The 16,647-nt window shown below is 49.5% G+C and overlaps 2 protein-coding genes across 8 annotated transcripts; one reads left to right on the top strand and one right to left on the bottom strand.

Annotated features, from left to right (window-relative positions):
* The first annotated feature begins 151 nt into the window (after positions 1-151).
* PMPCA (peptidase, mitochondrial processing subunit alpha) lies at positions 152-6,244 on the top strand. Its single transcript, XM_080630584.1, has 13 exons — positions 152-218; positions 327-529; positions 634-713; positions 1,181-1,263; positions 1,647-1,741; positions 1,899-1,999; positions 2,353-2,616; positions 2,805-2,897; positions 3,142-3,260; positions 3,753-3,843; positions 3,936-3,998; positions 4,243-4,387; positions 4,711-6,244. Exons 1-13 carry the CDS (start codon positions 166-168, stop codon positions 4,878-4,880), a joined length of 1,560 nt encoding a protein of 519 aa, XP_080486710.1. The 5' UTR covers positions 152-165; the 3' UTR covers positions 4,881-6,244.
* INPP5E (inositol polyphosphate-5-phosphatase E) lies at positions 4,785-16,563 on the bottom strand. Of its 7 annotated transcripts, XR_013958130.1 has the most exons (13): positions 16,430-16,563; positions 14,640-15,701; positions 12,857-12,980; positions 12,045-12,142; positions 11,304-11,428; positions 11,036-11,155; positions 10,536-10,643; positions 9,788-9,949; positions 9,123-9,238; positions 8,527-8,663; positions 7,516-7,794; positions 7,308-7,406; positions 6,466-6,964 (listed from the first exon to the last, which is right to left on the bottom strand). XR_013958130.1 is itself a non-coding variant. In XM_080630580.1 (11 exons), exons 2-11 carry the CDS (start codon positions 15,494-15,496, stop codon positions 7,662-7,664), a joined length of 1,980 nt encoding a protein of 659 aa, XP_080486706.1. In that variant the 5' UTR covers positions 15,497-15,701; positions 16,430-16,563; the 3' UTR covers positions 6,466-7,661. The 7 variants fall into 7 exon arrangements, 3 of the variants coding, with proteins under 3 accessions (XP_080486706.1, XP_080486708.1, XP_080486707.1); XR_013958127.1 differs by lacking the exon at positions 6,466-6,964 and adding an exon at positions 4,785-4,883 and having other exon boundaries at positions 7,308-7,794; XR_013958128.1 differs by having other exon boundaries at positions 7,308-7,794.
* Between the last annotated feature and the right edge of the window lie 84 nt (positions 16,564-16,647).

Here is a 16,647-nt window from a genome sequence, read left to right as displayed (position 1 = left end):
CTGAGGTGACGCCCCGCCCTCCCTCAGAACCGACCAATCAGCGACGGCCCCTGCAGCCTCACCCAATCGCAGCCACACCACCGGCGACGCTAAGCCCCGCCCTTACCCCGCCCACCCACTCCCGGGGCTCCGCGGCTGCGCAGCGAGGCTCCCGGTGGCGGCAAGATGGCGGCCGCCATGGCGTGGCTGAGGGGGCGCGCCTGGGCCCCGGCCCAGCGGTGAGCGCGGCCCCGCGGGGCGGGATGGGGCGGGCGGGTCGGGGGGAGCGGTGCCCGGACCCGCGGCGGGGCTGCCCGGGCACTGACGCTGGTCCCGCTGCTCCGCAGGTGCGGGCTGGCGGGCGGCCGGAGCTACAGCGGCGGCGGCGCCTACCCCAGCGTGTCGCTGACCTGCCCGCTGCCCGGCGTGCCCAAGGCGGTGTTCGCGGCGGCCGAGGGCCGGGAGCGGTTCGAGACGCGGGTGACGGTGCTGGAGAACGGGCTGCGCGTCGCGTCCCAGAACAAGTTCGGGCAGTTCTGCACCGTGGGCCGTGAGTACGGGAGGAGCGGGGGCAATGGGGCCGCTGGCCCGGGCTGAGAAGGGACACGACGGGGCTGTGAAAGTGACACTGACTCTTTCTGTTCTTAACGCAAGTTCTGGTAAACTCGGGATCAAGACATGAAGCGAAATACCTCAGTGGCATCTCCCACTTCCTGGAAAAGCTGGCCTTCTCTGTGAGTCCTGTACCGGGCCCGGTGGGGTCTGTGAGGGACGCTATAAATCTGCACAGCTTGAGGAGAGACACCAGGGGTCTGATCTGCTGCCATAGGTGGTGGCAGCATTCCCAGTTAGTTATTGGGACTGCAGATGTATTTTGAAGGTCCATTGTGCTTTCACCTCCAGGGTTAGTGGGTATAAAATAGAACCATGGAATGGTTTGGGTTGAAGGGACCTTAAAGCTCATCCAGTTCCAACCCCTGCCACAGCCAGGGACCCCTTCCACTGGAGCAGCTTGCTCCAAGCCCCTGTGTCCAACCTGGCCTTGAGCACTGCCAGGGATGGGGCAGCCACAGCTTCTCTGGGCACCCTGTGCCAGTGCCTCAGCACCCTCACAGTCCAAGATGATGTTTGTTCTGGGCTACCCTGAAGGTGTATGAACAGTTCCTGCTTTACTAACTAACATTGCTGTTTTCTTTCTTAGTCCACAGCTCAGTTTGGCAGCAAAGATGAAATTCTCCTCACCTTAGAAAAGCACGGGGGCATTTGTGACTGCCAGGCATCGAGGTATGATTCTCCTTCTCCATGCTCTGTCGCCTGGGTGGCTGTAACACTGACAGTGCTTTGAGGTGTCTGTTCTGGTGTGTGGCAGTAAAAGCCACTTCTTGTTTGGAAGGAGCAGAAATCCATTTGTGGTGACTGTGCAGAAACTACAAAAGTGAACCTGAGAGGGGTATAAAAGTCTGTAAGCAAAGCATGACCTAGACTGGATGTCCCAGCAGCCTGTCCAGCCAGACCTTAACAGTGTTGGACACCACTTCCCTGGGGAAATTATTCCAATGACTGGTAGTTCTCACTGTGAAAAATTTTCCTCTTGTGTCCAGTTGGAATCTTCCCCAGGAATAACTTCTCAGTGACTTCTCAATGCAGAATGTATCTTTGTGTTGCAGGGACACTATCATGTATGCTGTTTCTGCTGAGGCCCGAGGCCTGGACACAGTGGTCAACTTGCTGGCTGATGTAGCGCTCCGGCCCAGGCTGTCAGGTGAGGGAACAGGAGTCTCTGCCTCAAAAGAACAGACTCCCAATGCATAACTTGCTGCTAATCTTCATGAGGTTGTGCTCATCAAGAAGTTATGCAGAGATCAGGGATTTTGCGTGGTGGTTGTGATCTGTGATCTCTTCTTTCTCTCTTATTACAGATGAGGAAATTGAGATGACTCGAGCAGCAATTCGATTTGAGCTTGAAGACTTGAACATGAGACCTGATCCAGAGCCTCTCCTCACAGAAATGATCCACGCGGTAAAACACCCAAGTCCATCTTCCATGCAGCCCTTGTATGAGACATGCTGCGTTCTCTTTTTCTGTTATTGAATTAGATTTCAGTGGTGGGGAGGGAGGATTTTGTTGTCCCTCCACTTTGAAATCCTGCATTCTACCCACATGAAAGATTTTAACCTAAACTGCAATTATCTATCACTTCTCTTCGTTGACGTGGGTGACAACATGTCATTGAGTTGTGCTGACATTAGTGAAATGATGCTCAGCCTCTCCTCCCTTACTAAACAGACAGGCATCATTCTAAAGCAGGAAGAAGGTTTAGATGGACGGATTGAAGTAGTATTTGTTACTTTAGTGTATCTGTTTCCCTTTAGGCAGCCTACAGAGACAATACAGTTGGACTGAACAGGTTCTGCCCAGTGGAAAACACAGACAAAATTGGCCGGGACGTGCTGCATTCCTACCTGAGGAACTACTACACACCGGACAGGATGGTGCTGGCTGGGGTGGGAATCGAGCACGAGCAGCTGGTGGAGTGTGCCAGGAAGCATCTGCTGGGAGTGGAGCCGGCGTGGGGCAGTGGCCAGGCCAGGGATGTGGACAGATCCGTGGCGCAGTACACAGGAGGCATTGTCAAGGTGAAAGGAAGGTGGAGGTGGTGTCATGCCTCTTCCTGTCTGTTGGAGAGGCAGATTTGGACTTGAGCTGGTTTCTCCATAGGTTTTGCTTTTAATATCTGGGGGACAGGTTAATTATTGGGAGCACATCAAGCTGGATCCAGTGGAGGTGAGAATCAGTCCTGATAATCTGTCTGCCCTTCCCACAGGTTGAAAAAGATATGTCAGATGTGAGCCTGGGCCCTACTCCCATCCCAGAGCTCACCCACATCATGATTGGGTTAGAAAGCTGCTCATTTTTAGTAAGTATTAACCTAAAATCACTTGTTCTGTTCTTGAGGAATCCCAGAATACTGTCTCATTATGCAAGCACTGGCACTCTTCCTGCTGATGCTGCATGTACAGACAAGCAGCATTTCACTGACAATTTGAGGAAGGCACTGACCTTTAAATTCTTCTTGTGCTATGTCTCTTTCTCCCTTTTTACTCACCCCAGACTCTCAGGAGCTCTGCTCTTAACTGACTGAATTTCTTGTTGCCATTCAGGAGGAAGATTTCATTCCTTTTGCAGTATTGAACATGATGATGGGAGGTGGAGGCTCTTTTTCAGCTGGAGGGCCTGGCAAGGGCATGTTCACCCGACTGTATCTCAATGTGCTCAACAGGTTGGTTTCCTTTCTCTTTAAGGGGTAGCAGAAACTATCCCTGATCTTCTCTAGCAGGTTCACATGGAAGGCTTTGTCTTTTGAAAACCAACTCCCCCTGGTTTTACGTCAGTTTATTCTGCTTGAAACACAGGGGATTGATTTGTCAGTGGCTGTTTTGAGGGAGTCAAAGTAAAGGGCAGAGGTGACCTGGAATTCTGTCACCCTCTACTAGCCCAATCCATCCTTTCACTAGGGAATATTAACAGAATTGGCAGTAGGTACCAGTGATAGAGCTCCGTGGTGGTCTGGGTTTGGTCTCAAGGATGCAAAGGAAGAGAAGGAAGTAGATGGCACATGCAGGAATCCTCAGAGGCAGGGAGTGACAATTCCCATTGGCATTGCTGAGAACCCTGACAAGGCACTAGAAGGGGACTCCCTGTCCATGTTGGTTTAATTTTTACACTTAAATTCTGGTTTTTAAGTTTCTTAATACTGCTTCTATGCTCCCAGGCACCACTGGATGTACAATGCGACCTCTTACCACCACAGTTACGAGGATACAGGTCTCCTGTGTATACATGCCAGTGCAGACCCAAAACAGGTACACAGCCCTGTATTCAAAGACCTGTTACCAGGCTCACTTATTACCAGACAGCAACGTTCTAATCTTCTTTCAATTATTTGCAATCTTAGGTTCGAGAGATGGTGGAAATCATCACAAGAGAATTCATTCTCATGGCAGGAGCTGTAGGAGAGGTGAGCAGCCCAATGTGCACACTGTGCAGATGGTCTTGGAGCTGAAATAGTACATTGCACTGGCCTAGTTACAACGGAGTTTTGTAGATAAGCATGTTATGTATTTCTGTAAAAGAATATGGTAACTTTAGCAGCACATTCAAAGAGGAAGGTGTCTGCAGAACTCTTTCGTACACGGTACCTTGTGCTAGAGCACTGGCCAGGCTTTTGGGAACATCTGTTTGTTTTTGCTGGTCACTGACAGGTAGAACTGGAGCGAGCGAAGACGCAGCTGAAGTCCATGCTCATGATGAACCTTGAGTCTCGGCCGGTTATCTTTGAGGATGTGGGCAGGCAAGTGCTGGCAACAAACACAAGGAAGCTACCTCACGAGCTGTGCGCCCTCATCAGTGAGTAGACAACGCTTTTCCTCAACTGAACTGTAGGTACAGTCAGGATTGGACAACTTACACTCTTGCAGCACAGATGAGTTGCTTTAGGAAGCTGGGGGCATAAATACTTCAGATACATATTTCAAACTGATCTCAACTGCTTACAAGCTGGCACAGTGCTTATTTTTCTCAGAAGGAAGGAAAAACCAAGCAGGGTAGAGAAGCTCCAGAGGTGGTGATTGATTTTCTGAGCACCAGTCACTTCATAAAGCATCTTAATAAAGCTTCCTGCTCTTCAGAATGTAGTTGTCACAGCTCTGGCTTTGGGTTTTTTCCTGCAGGTCAAGTGAAATCTGCTGATATCAAGAGAGTGGTCACTAAGATGCTCCACAAAAAGCCAGCTGTGGCTGCCCTGGGTGACTTGACAGATCTGCCCACCTATGAGCACATCCAGGCAGCACTCTCCAGCAGGGATGGGCGGCTCCCACGGGTGTACCGGCTCTTCCAATAGACCCTGCAAGTGCCAGAGCCGCTGCCTTTTGATATGGTTTTGAGATGGTAATACTGCTGCAAACCACTTCCCCCTCTTCCCAAGTCTTTCCAGGCAGACTCTGCAAACATGGAGCTATGCTGCAGCTGAAATACACTGCTTCAGAGCACTGGGCTGTGAAGAGCTCGGTACCTTGGGCTTAAAGGCCCACTCTGGCTCTGGATGAGTACTTTGACCCTCTGAGTAGGTTACAAGAGAGGATGGGTGTATACAGCCTTGGCACTGGGGAGAACACTGCAAGCCAAAATGTTCATCATTACAACTGAAAGCATGTATCTGAGCAGAAGTCACTGCTGTGTGTTACCACTAAACCATACCAGCAGCAGAAGCAGGGCTGGCACACTGGAGGCCCTGGTGTGTGCCCTTGTTGAGGAATGGGGTGGCATGGTAAGAGCTTGGCTTCCGTGTCTGAGGTAAAAGAATAATTATAGCTGCTACCAAGGTGAACAAAGACTTGTTCAGACTGAATTAAGAGAATACTGGTTATTATCCGTGCGAAGTTAGGTGACAAGTTTCCTGCAGTCCAGGTTTTGTTACAAGCATCCTGGGTCCATTTCTTCAGCATAATTTACCAGCTGCAGCACTACTAGAAGTCACATGTTTGGAAATAACTGTGATTTTACTAGAGCTCAGAGGAAAGTAGACCTATGGCATAACTAAGTTTCCATCTACAGAGATACCATGTATAATGCTACATGGACACTTACTCTAGGATAAAAGTATCCTGTTCTTCAGGTTTTTCACTTTTAAGTGAGCTATGCTCAAGAACAAGGGTTCTTTTACCCCAGTTAGTTCTTAACAAAGAACTTAACAAAGTTCTTAAAGGAGTTGCTGCTGCTGCACCTGAAACTTGTACCTACTTCACTGTCAGTCAGATGAACTTAAGGCCTTGCAAAGAGAGAACACAATTACCAGTCTTGCAGCAGAGATGTAGCTCAGCTAAGAGCAGAGATCAACACAATACCATTTAGAAAGCTGATGCTCTTGAAATTGACTGGCACTGTTACAGAAAGACATGAAGTGCCATGCATGTGACACTGAAGAAATGGTAGACCCAAAAGAGAGGACTAAAACATTTGATTTACACAACTCCCCTAACATAAGGGCTTAAAACTGTAGACAGCTGCAGTGCAGCACTTCACTGGCTAGATGTGTATTGTGAGGAGCAATCAAACTGGGAGCAGAACACTGAGGCAGCTATTGCCTGCTTTATCCCCATACCTTTCCTCGTGCAACTAGAAGAAAATGTTGCATTGCTTCTTGTGGAACCCCCAGTGTGGAAATCCTATTCAGTTGTTGTGTATGTATGTTTGTAAGAAAATAAAAGAGACCTTGACATGATGGAGTAGTGAGAGCTCTGAAATGCATTAGTTAATGGCTGGGTTTCGTGAACTGGCAGGTGAAATGTGTTTTGTCTGTTCAATGCAAGTGATTCCAAAGGAATCTGGCCTGCTCTTCCAGGTGAAGCCAAATGGCTCAGGGCACCCAAACAGTGTTACACAATCAGTGCTGGTTCTGACAGCCCGGCAATAAGAGCTGGTGCTCATTTCTGGTATTGCATTAATTTATTTTTATTCCTTTAAAAAGAAAGGAAATCAAATACCTGATGGCTACAGCCAGGTCAGGGCCGTGAACGTTTGTAGAACAAAAACTCTGTCTTGGACAGGTTGCATAGGTAGCAGCACTTCCTCCAAGTTGTTTGCACGGTGGTTTATGTACTAAGGTGATTAATGATCCAACCCATCTGTGCCCATAAACAGTGCTTAAGTATTAGCTGTACTTGACCATTTTACCAGTGCCATACTGGTCCATGTAGGATGTTTAGCCTTAAGACAACACTACTTCAAAAACAGGAAGTTACTCACAGTTCACTGAATTGGAAAAATAAAACCCAAAGGAATTAACTGGTATCAGAGGTAATGGGACTGTGCTGATGGGACTGGCTGCAGTGTCTCTGCATGGACACCCCCTGGCATCCTGATCCCTTTGGTGAAGCTGTACTCAGACCAAGTGTCCTGCTGTGAAGGCAGGCAGCAGCATTACCCCTGCAGAGGGCAAGTGAGTTAAGGAAGGGATTGCTTCAAACAGGCTCAACAGCCAGATACATGGTGCGAGAGATTGATTTTCCCCCTTAGCAACAGAAGGCCTATCGAACAGTTATTGAAAGGCAGTGTTCCTACACTTCCAATGTACAGTCACACAGATCTTGTTGCAGAGGAACAAAAAAGCCCAACACAGGAGCACCACCCTGACACAAACCTGCCCAAGTCCCCTCACTGGTCCCTGTTACGCATTTGACAGAATACCACCATACAGATAAGGAGAAGAAAACAATCCCACAACATGTGTAAGTTAACCAGATCAAACCAAACAGACAAACAGAGTCACCTTTCTGCAGGCTTTTCTGAGGTCCCTGGTCATGCCAGTTCCACAAGCTGGGCCCCCTTGCATGGAGTCATCTCAGAACCAAGAGGCTGCACCCGGTTGCTTCCACAGATAGTATGGATAAAATGAAATCAGTTACATCTGTTGGGATGGATGTCCTACATAACTGATTCCATTTTCTTCAGCAAAAGCACTGAGCTACACGGATTACCTCATGCAAATGAATCCAGGATGAGGTTTAAGACATTCTGCAGGAGCCACAGTGGCTGCCAGAGGTGCTTAGGCAGACAATTCCCTGTAGAGTTTGTCGTGGCCTGAAATCCTCTTTCCGGGCACCTCTAACACAGAGTTCTGAGCTCAGGAAATGCTACATATGCTGCTGGATTTTTGGTCCTTTTGCTCTTTCCGTTTCTGAAGTTCCCTCGTAATCCGTCTCTTTATGCCAATTAAATAGAGTTCTCTGTCAAACTGCCCTGCAGCCAGTGGAATGCTACAATGCAAACACAGGAGATTGGATCAGGGCACAAATAAAGTCTTGTTTTCCCACCATTTCCCAACTAGTTTATACAACAAAGGCCAGAAACCTGATTTTTACTTTCTTTAGGCATTCGGCTACTGCTGAGGGAGAAAATGGCTAAAACATTGTTCTTCCACAACAACAAGTGAAGCTTTTTCACATTGAAATGAAGGAAATACTGGTTGTAAAAGGCAAATATACATTCAATTTAAGCATGAAAATGCCAGCATTCATGGGGGACATTCTTTATGACCCTAAACAAAAAACCACTCGTTTGAAAAGCTGAATAAGCTGACTCATAACTTGGTGTAATCGCTGGTGTGGTTCACTGGGGAGGGAAAACAGCACTGCTCCCAAAGAGGGAAAGAGGAACAGAGAGAAAAGCTGTCCATGCCAATAGGAAAACCAGAGAGCTGCAGCTCAGATAAAGCAGATTTATAGTCGCTTGCAGCAGACTCTCTTTATCTCCCTCAGGAGGATTAAGGAACCCAGCAGCAGGGATTTCAGATGTCAGTGCAAGGTTTAAGCACTCTTACTGCTCTGACCACTGAAAGTGTATATTGGGTAAAAACCACAGAGGCTGCAGAGAGCTGCGTGGGATAAACTCTTATTTCAGGAACTCTCCTGAGAGGACAAACTGAACAGGACCATATCCTCAGGTGGAGCCATGTGCAGTCACACAGAGGGGCATAAGGAGGTACTAACTTGTCTCTGCCAGGCCTCACTTTCACACGAAACAAGGCAAATACAGGCCGATGGTCTGAAGTTTTGATCACAGGACATGACGAGTACTTGACAGCGTGGATGTCATCCCTGTACCGACTGCGGAACACAACTCGGTCCTGCAGGGCAGAGAGAGGGGGGAGAGGGATGTAACTCCCTTTGCACATCCTCCCTGGAAAAAAGCACTGGTTCACAAGAGACAAATCCCTTCATTTATCACATTCCACTTGGTGAAATTAAGTGTCTTGGACAGGGACACATTCATGAAGAATGAAGAACCAAGAGTGGTTTTGCACCCAGCTCCGAGCACGGCACAGAATGCATTGAGCAGGATGTAAGGCAGGGAAAATAAGATCCGCAGCCTGTGCCCAACTCTTCATGTGTTCACAGATTGAACAATCCTTTCTTCCAAGCCAGCTGCACATGCCATGTTGCCCCTAAGCAGCACATCTCAGCATGACTGTATCTCATGCAGATGGACTGTGGAAAGCAGCTTTCTCGCAGCTGAGAATCCCCTTTGGAGGCAGACACGGGGCTGAGCAGCCCCTCTGAGCCCACTGCTCTGAAACGATTCCTACCGTGTAGGAAGGAGTCCTTTGTTTGGAAGTGGTGTCGTAGCTGTCCTTTCCTATGTCAAACTTGTAGGAAGGGCGGAAACGAATGTCAGCCTCTTGGAATCCTTTGAAAATAGACCCTGTAAGGGAAGAGAAAAGCATGACAGACAACATTCCTCCTTCCTAAGAACCCAGCACATTTCTGCATGTATTCAACACTGCTGGCTACAAACAACAGCCATGTACATACATGACCAATAAAAAAAGCTGGGCTTGGGCTCCAGAAAGGAAGAACTGAAAGCAGGCTCCAGTTCTTACATAGTGAGGATAAAAACCAGGCAGTGGCTATTTAAACAAGGAACACTTGGTGCACGCACGTCCCCTTCCAACAAAAGCTCAGGATGCTTTGCAAGTGCTACTGTTCAAATCCAAATGCCTGAGATTGTGACAGAATTAGGTCCCGTTTATAGAGGAGTCAGATGAAACAGAGATTGGGAGATTACACAATATATAGCAGAAAGTCCCTTGTACAAATTGCCACTGTATTTGACATCTGCTGGCTTCCTTTTTTAGGGAACTTAACGAGAAAGCAGGAAAGGTCTCTAGGAAATAGGGATTTGGCTGTAATTATTTCTGTGTGTAGATAGCTCTGTTCCTTGACACTGGGAAGAAACCCAGCTTCCCCTCACCCCTGCTCATTTCACTAGTGAGCTGGTCATAGGCCAGGAGCCTGGACACATCTGTTTCAGGGTTCTGGTTCAGGATGGAATCCACAGTCTCCCGATCCTTGTTTAGTCGGAAGTTGAAGTCGCCAAACCAGAAGACTTCATCAAACCGTGTTGTGACATCACCTGCAAATCCAAGCCAGAAGGGTCAGAACGAGGGAGAACTCCCTGAGAGGTTCTGAAAGAAAAAAACAAGAATCCCAAATGTTTCTGCCCTGGATCTTCCCTTTGACTTTGGAAGAAAACTGAAGCATGTGATGCAGCTACACACTCAGTAAAATGAAACTCCAGGCTTTCAAGTGAGAGCTGTGTGAGGCAGAGCTTACTGAGAGTGCTGCCAGGTGTATGCCAAAGGAACAGGAACTTTCTTTTTACTGCCAGGAGTTAAAATACTTGAAGCACATCCCTAATATTGATAAAGTGAAACCAAAGTGATCTTATTGCTGCTCTGAGAAAAAATACATCACATGAAAACTCCTTTTGATTTTTCTCTCCTCCATTTCAACTTCTCTCAGATTTCCCCCCAAATTATATCCCACCTAAAAACAATGAATCATGTGAACAGCCACCAACCTCAGACAAAAAGAGCTCTGGTCTCTTCATGCTATCTCAGATTAGCACTCTCATTCTCTCTTCCTTAGCACAAACTATGAAAACTATGGCACAAACCCTGTTCATTTGGGCTCCCACCCAAGTGAGGTTTCACACTTACTAGAACTGGATCGATACGGGTTTGTGTCCGGAACGTTCTTGGGAAGTGTAAGGCTCTGAATGGTTTTATTGTAGTCTAGTTTCCTCTCATTCACCTTGCTGTCCCCAGCTGAAAGACAAAGCCCATTACTGCCAACGATGCATCGCTTTCATTCAGTTACCACTTTTGGTTAAAACAGGAGCTTCCAAAGGACATCAGACATTTCCCACATGTAAAATGTTAACACTGACCCAGGGCACACACACACTGAAAAATGATGACAGGGAGTGTGCAAAGAGGGACACAATTGTGCACAGTTCATTTCTGGTATTTTAAGAACAGTTCTTTTGTGAGTTTACTACCGAAAAATCCTCTTCCCTTATTGTTCTCAGCTCAGCAATCCTGAGCTGTGACTTCAGCTTGACCTGCACCTCTTATCCTCCTGCAGCTTTCTTCCCTCTCTAAAGCAACCCCTCTCCTCCCTCCCTCAGGACACTTGAGTAAGACTGTAAACATCTCACATGTGAAATGGGATGTGATGAAGAGAAAGGAGGTCCCAAAAAAGGTGAAGGAGATTCCTAGAGCTCCCTTGGTTTTGATCTGAGATACAATTCGAGTTGTCACTGTGGCATACTCCACTTCTGGAAGGAGAAAAAGAAGCTGCTTTTACTGAAAAGCCTCTATAGACAGGGAGCAGGGAAGGTAGGGGAGGAACAGCCCTGGAGAGAAGGACGTGATGGCAGCAGTCCTTCAACCTCCCCACTCTCCAGCTCTTACTGGACCACACACCTGAGCAGAACCAGATCAGGTCCCTCCGAATGAAGACCGACATGTACAGCACCCCATGTGCAGCTGAGTAGAGCATGACGTAGTGGGGGCCCAGTGTCTCTTGCAGGCGGATCTCCCACTCCCTTCTGCAGGAAAGAACAACAGCTGGATCACAGGGATGATACAAGAGACAATAACCAGGAGAGGAAATCAGCATTGTGGAAACAGAGCAATCCCTCTGATAATGTCAAGTAAGTGTAAGCAAAACCTCCCCTCCTGCAGCAGGCTTCGCTGCTGCCACTGCACCCACATGCACGTGTCAGGGAAAGACTCCCACTGGGAAATACCCTAAAAAAGCAGAGTCTGACATGAAGCTTCAACCACTCTTCCGGGGGTGATCAGCCTCAGAGAGACTAGAAATTGAAAGCACGTAACACTGTTGAGTACATGGCTGCTAACGCCAACAGCCAACCTGAGCTCACTCACGGCCAGCCCAGATCCGTGGTGAGATGCCCACAGAAATCAGATGGAGTTTTGCTGTTCCCTGCTCTGACAACAGCACCAAGGTCTCTATTTACAGATCTTTGTGACATTTTCCTCCCAAACCCACTTCCCGTGATGCTCATGTAATGGAATTCAGATTCTTATTAAATGTGGGGGTTCTATTGACAAGATTAATAATAGAATGGAGACTACCTCCAGACTAATTAAAACAAAGGAATTAATTAGCAAGAGGATGGTTCATTACATTGTTTTTGCTACCTGTCTGGACAGCCTTCTTGAACCCCAATGACATACATGTCCTGGGCATAGTCAGGATCTGTTGGTAATAAAAAGTCATCCAGATTCAATGGAAGTTCCTGTTATTAGAAAAGAAATAAAGATCAAATAGCAATATTAGTTATGCAGAGTTTTAATAGAGAAGTACAAGAAAAGTCCAGGCTAAGCTAGGAGTTCCACAGCATATGCAAACAATTCAGGCTTCAGAAACCAGGTGAAGTGATAATACTGAGGAGTCTCCTTCCGAAAGGCAGACTTCAGCTGCTGCCACGGCAGCAGTAACCCAATACCCACGGTTCAGCCATGTGGGGCAGTAACGTGATGTTCCTGATTTCCACTGATGCTTTCACCAAGCCCACAGGCTATTCTCTGAACACCCCAGGGGTTGTCTGTGTTCCTCCAAGTACAGCTCCTCAGTCTCCTGGCAGAATCAATCCTGAATTCCTACACTACATAAGGATGCAGGCAGGAGACCGAGCAGCAGGGACGTTCTCATCGTAAGCACAGAATCATCAGTCATCTTCATATGACCTTAATTGCAATGGGGTGTAAAGGAGCTGCCAGAAAAAGCCACAGAGATCCCTGTTTTCATACCCAGTATCAAAGGAACCCCGTTACAATGCACTCTCACCAAAGTAAACACACGAGAGGGCCTTGTCGCTGCAGCAAGACAGTGAACTCGGGTGGACAAGGAGCAGAGTCATGAACAGAAAAGCCACCACACCAGTCCTTGCAGTAAGGCTGGGGTAACCTCGCCCCTGCCAAAAGACCTGCAGAGACTTCTGGGCACGTACCTTCTGACCCTGCATGTTCCAGGTGGCCACAAAGATTCCAATGTTGCGATCAGGGAAATACCTGCTAAGTTCTTCTGCTCCCAGTAAGGCACCACTTGCCAGAAGGCTGCCTTCCAAATAGCTTCTGTGAACAGAAGAGCCGTAAAAGAGCATCTAAGGAAAGGGCACAACAGTTGGAATAATGATTGGCAATGCTTGAATCTTGAGTTAATCAAGAACATACCTTTAGCTCAAGAAAATAGCATTTAGCATTTATATACTGTTCTGCTTGCCTGAAGTTCCTTATAAAGTTCCAGTCCTCATGGATCATACACAGGAAAACAAAACTCTTGTCATAAACCAGGCTTTTCAAAGGCAGGACATGAGGACAATGGTGAGATCGATGCTGCACAGGCTCTGTGATGAGGAGGCTGAAGCCTTCCAAAGTCTTCAGTCCTCACCATACTTATCACAGACTGAAGAGATTGGTTTGATATTTGAGTATCTCGAAGCAGCTCAGTTTACCTAAAACACACAAATACCTCCACCCCTCCCACTGTTCTGGTACCAACTTGCTCCGAATCAAGGATTCGAACTCATATTCCTCCTTCAATTCAGCTCGTCACATCAGCATGCAAGTAAATGATTTATTGAGTCTGAGGTCTAAAAGCATATCACATTCAATAAGGACAGCTCTGCCCTGCACCGCCTGCCTCTCCCAAGAACACGCTGCTTATAAAACCAAAGGGGTATTGGCAGAGGGACAGCAAGTTGAATAAGCATTTTTAATCTTGCTTAAGCTCTGCAAGTAGCAATGGCAGCGCGCTGGCAGGGAATGTTGTGCAGCCCATGGGCCTGCCCAGCTGCCCACCTCACTCCAACAGCTTCCCAGAGGGAAATGAGAGAAAAACCCTCACAGCGAACAAGTAAGGATCCATCTTTGGGGCTTTTTTGGCAGTAACACTTTACCTCAGAATTCATTTCCTCTGTACCACTGACTCCCGCTCTTTGGATCAATGATCAGATTTATCCCTCAGGGCCTCGCGGACTGTTGTGTCTCCATAAGAGACAACTGGTGTCCTTTACCTTCTACCACACCTCCTGCCCAGCAGCACCATCAGTAATTCCCACTGCAGTGTGTGTGCTGTGCGCTGGCAGTGTGCACACAGACGGTCTGCAGCCAACACAAGGACAGGGTTCAACACACTGACAAGCAGATTAATGTACCTCCAATTAACAACCTAAACTTAACTAAGAATAAAGAGCAACCAGAGCAGGAGGTCAGGGCCATGTCAGGAGAAAGTGCTGAAATCTGCATGGAGTCACACCCTTCTTCAAGAGCTGATCCTGCCAGAAGCCAAAGAAGCTCAACATCCACAGAGGACCCTCAGCACCTTACAGGACTGTGATAGCACTGCAGGTACTGCATGACAGTTTTAAACTAAGCTATTTGGGTTTTCTCCTGCCATTTACCATTTCAGTTCAAGCCCAGCACACTTTTGTTGGCACAGCTACTACTCCTTAATTCTTAAAAGATTACTTAAATATTACAAGCAAGCCAGGAACAAATCAAAGTTACCTTTATGAAAACCAATACCCAGCTAAAAAGAGCAGATCCAGAGTATTTGTACTAATCTCTTCACCTTCAAACTGTTTCCAGTCTCTGCAGCAGGTTAAACACAGAACAATGTCTGTTTTTGCTGATCAGTTGGAACTTCCCTGGCCCTGCCCAGCAGGATCCCACAGGGCAGCTGGTCCCTGCTAACACCCCAAACCCTTTGACAGGAGGAGCTTCGGGACATACCTGCTGCGGACATCCTTGGAACGGATGGGAGTGAGCAGGCTGAAAGTAGACTTCATGGAGTCCGTGGAGCAATTATCATAGACCATCCCGTTGCCATGCAGCCTGGTATCGCTCAAGCTGCTGCTCACCCTCCCAAACTTGTGCTGAGAATACTGTCGGTAATCCAGGCAATCCGAGTCAATCCTGTTTGCTGTCCTCAGCGAGGGAGAGGCCACGCGGAGCTCCAGGGGCGGCAGAGGTCGCGCCGGCATTACCTGGGACAGCCGGGGCTTGCTGCCTGCGAACGCCTTCCCCAGCAGAAGCCCCCCAAAGGCACTGGAGAGCTCAGAGGCTCGTTTCCCCAGGTCGGAGGTGCTCCCTCGGCTCTTCCCCACGGCGCTGGCTTCCGAGGCACCCGGTGAACTGTGCAAGGAGTTCTGGTGGCAGCACCGGTGGCAGGGGCTCGCCCTGCCCCTGGTGGGAGGGCTGAGGGACGCTTCCTGCAGGGAGCCGTTGGAGGAGCTCGTCTCGTTGGGGTCTGTCAGACTCTCCTGGCTCGTTCGAAACCGCCTCCACCTCCTCCAGCTCTTCTCATCCAGAGACGCAGCACGCTCCAGCCGGGGCTTCTGAGGAGGCCTTGGGGCGAGCGGCTTCATTTTCATGTTGGCTTTGAGTTCATCGGGAAGAAGCTTTAAGGTTTCATTTAAAGCACTGCCTGCACTTGCAGCATCTTCAAAGGTAAGCGCCCCATTGCCACCAGCATCCTTCTTTGCTGCTTTTCCTGCTCTTTTAGCGTGTAGGTCCTGCACTGCTCCACCCTCTGTGCTCCGAGTGACACATGCCCCTGAGTGCTGCGGAAATCCATTTGGAGTACTCATTCTCCCCCAGGTACCAGCAACAGCCACTGCTCCACATGAAACGCTCCTCACAGCATAGTTTCCTTCCCTTGCTTACCCCATAGGCTCACGGAGCTTTAACTAAGCCAGAAAGAGACAGCAACTGAAGACAGCTCAGTCTGTGGTGAAGAACAAAGGGCAGACGTAGGCTGCTGCATTGTCTGCAGGATTTCAAGAGGTGGGATACCTGGATTTCCCCAAGAGAAACACGTAAGAATGAAACATTACAAGCTGCCAACTCTGCTCCTGAACCAGAAAGCAAGCTCCTCACAGGACCTCCCTCCCTCCACAACAATGCAAACCTTAGTGTGACCTTGTTAGAAAACCATTATTCTCTTTCAAGAGCTGAGCAGTGAACCGAGCTCCTCACTGCTGGAGGCACCATGGCTGTGCACAGACTTCCTTAGGGAAAGGTTGTGTGTGCTGTTAGCAGGGAAGGAAAGGAGCAGCGCATAACCCGCAGCGCGTTCCCCAACCCCAGCACAACACCCCCGGGCCGCCCGCAGCACCCGCTGCCCGAGGCCGGGAAGTTTCCAGTGACCTCCGCTCCCACGGCGGTCTCACAGCGGGGACGTCGCTGCCGCCTTCCCACTGCCGCAGACACTGAGGAGCAGTTTAGGACCCACAATGAGGGCTCAAGGCAAACCCTGCTCGTGCTCCCGCAGCGGCACACACCAGCGCTCCGTTTCCGGAATGCCGCATCCTGTCCCGGCTCCCCGAACACCGCTGGGGCACCGAGGGAAGCCGCCGCCCTCTCCCATGCCCAGGGGCACCCCCGCCGGCTCCTCGCACCCGCCGTCCCTCCACACGGCCCCGCGCCGCGGCGGGGAGCGGACGGGCGAGACGCGCCCCGCACAGCCGCGGGCCCGGCCTCCCAGAGGCCGCCCCCGGACCCGCCACCGACAGAGCACTGACCTCGGGCCCCGCTGCACCGCACCCTCCGCCGCGGGGGGAACGCGGCCCGGGCCCCGCCGCCTCCACCCTCCCCGCGGGGCCTCGGCGGCCCGGGGCGCCGGAGGCCGCCACAGCCCCGTAGCAACGGCGGTGACGCCTGGCCCGCCTCGCAGCAACGGCGGTGACGCTCGGCCCGCCCCCCGGCAGCGACCCCTGGCGGCCGGAGGACTGCCCCGCCC

This window comes from Psittacula echo (assembly GCF_963264785.1).
Source record: "Psittacula echo genome assembly, chromosome: 16".
Lineage (NCBI taxonomy): Eukaryota > Metazoa > Chordata > Aves > Psittaciformes > Psittacidae > Psittacula > Psittacula echo.
The sequence above is the reverse complement of the archived record's forward strand: the minus strand, read 5'-3'. Positions and strand labels throughout refer to the sequence as shown.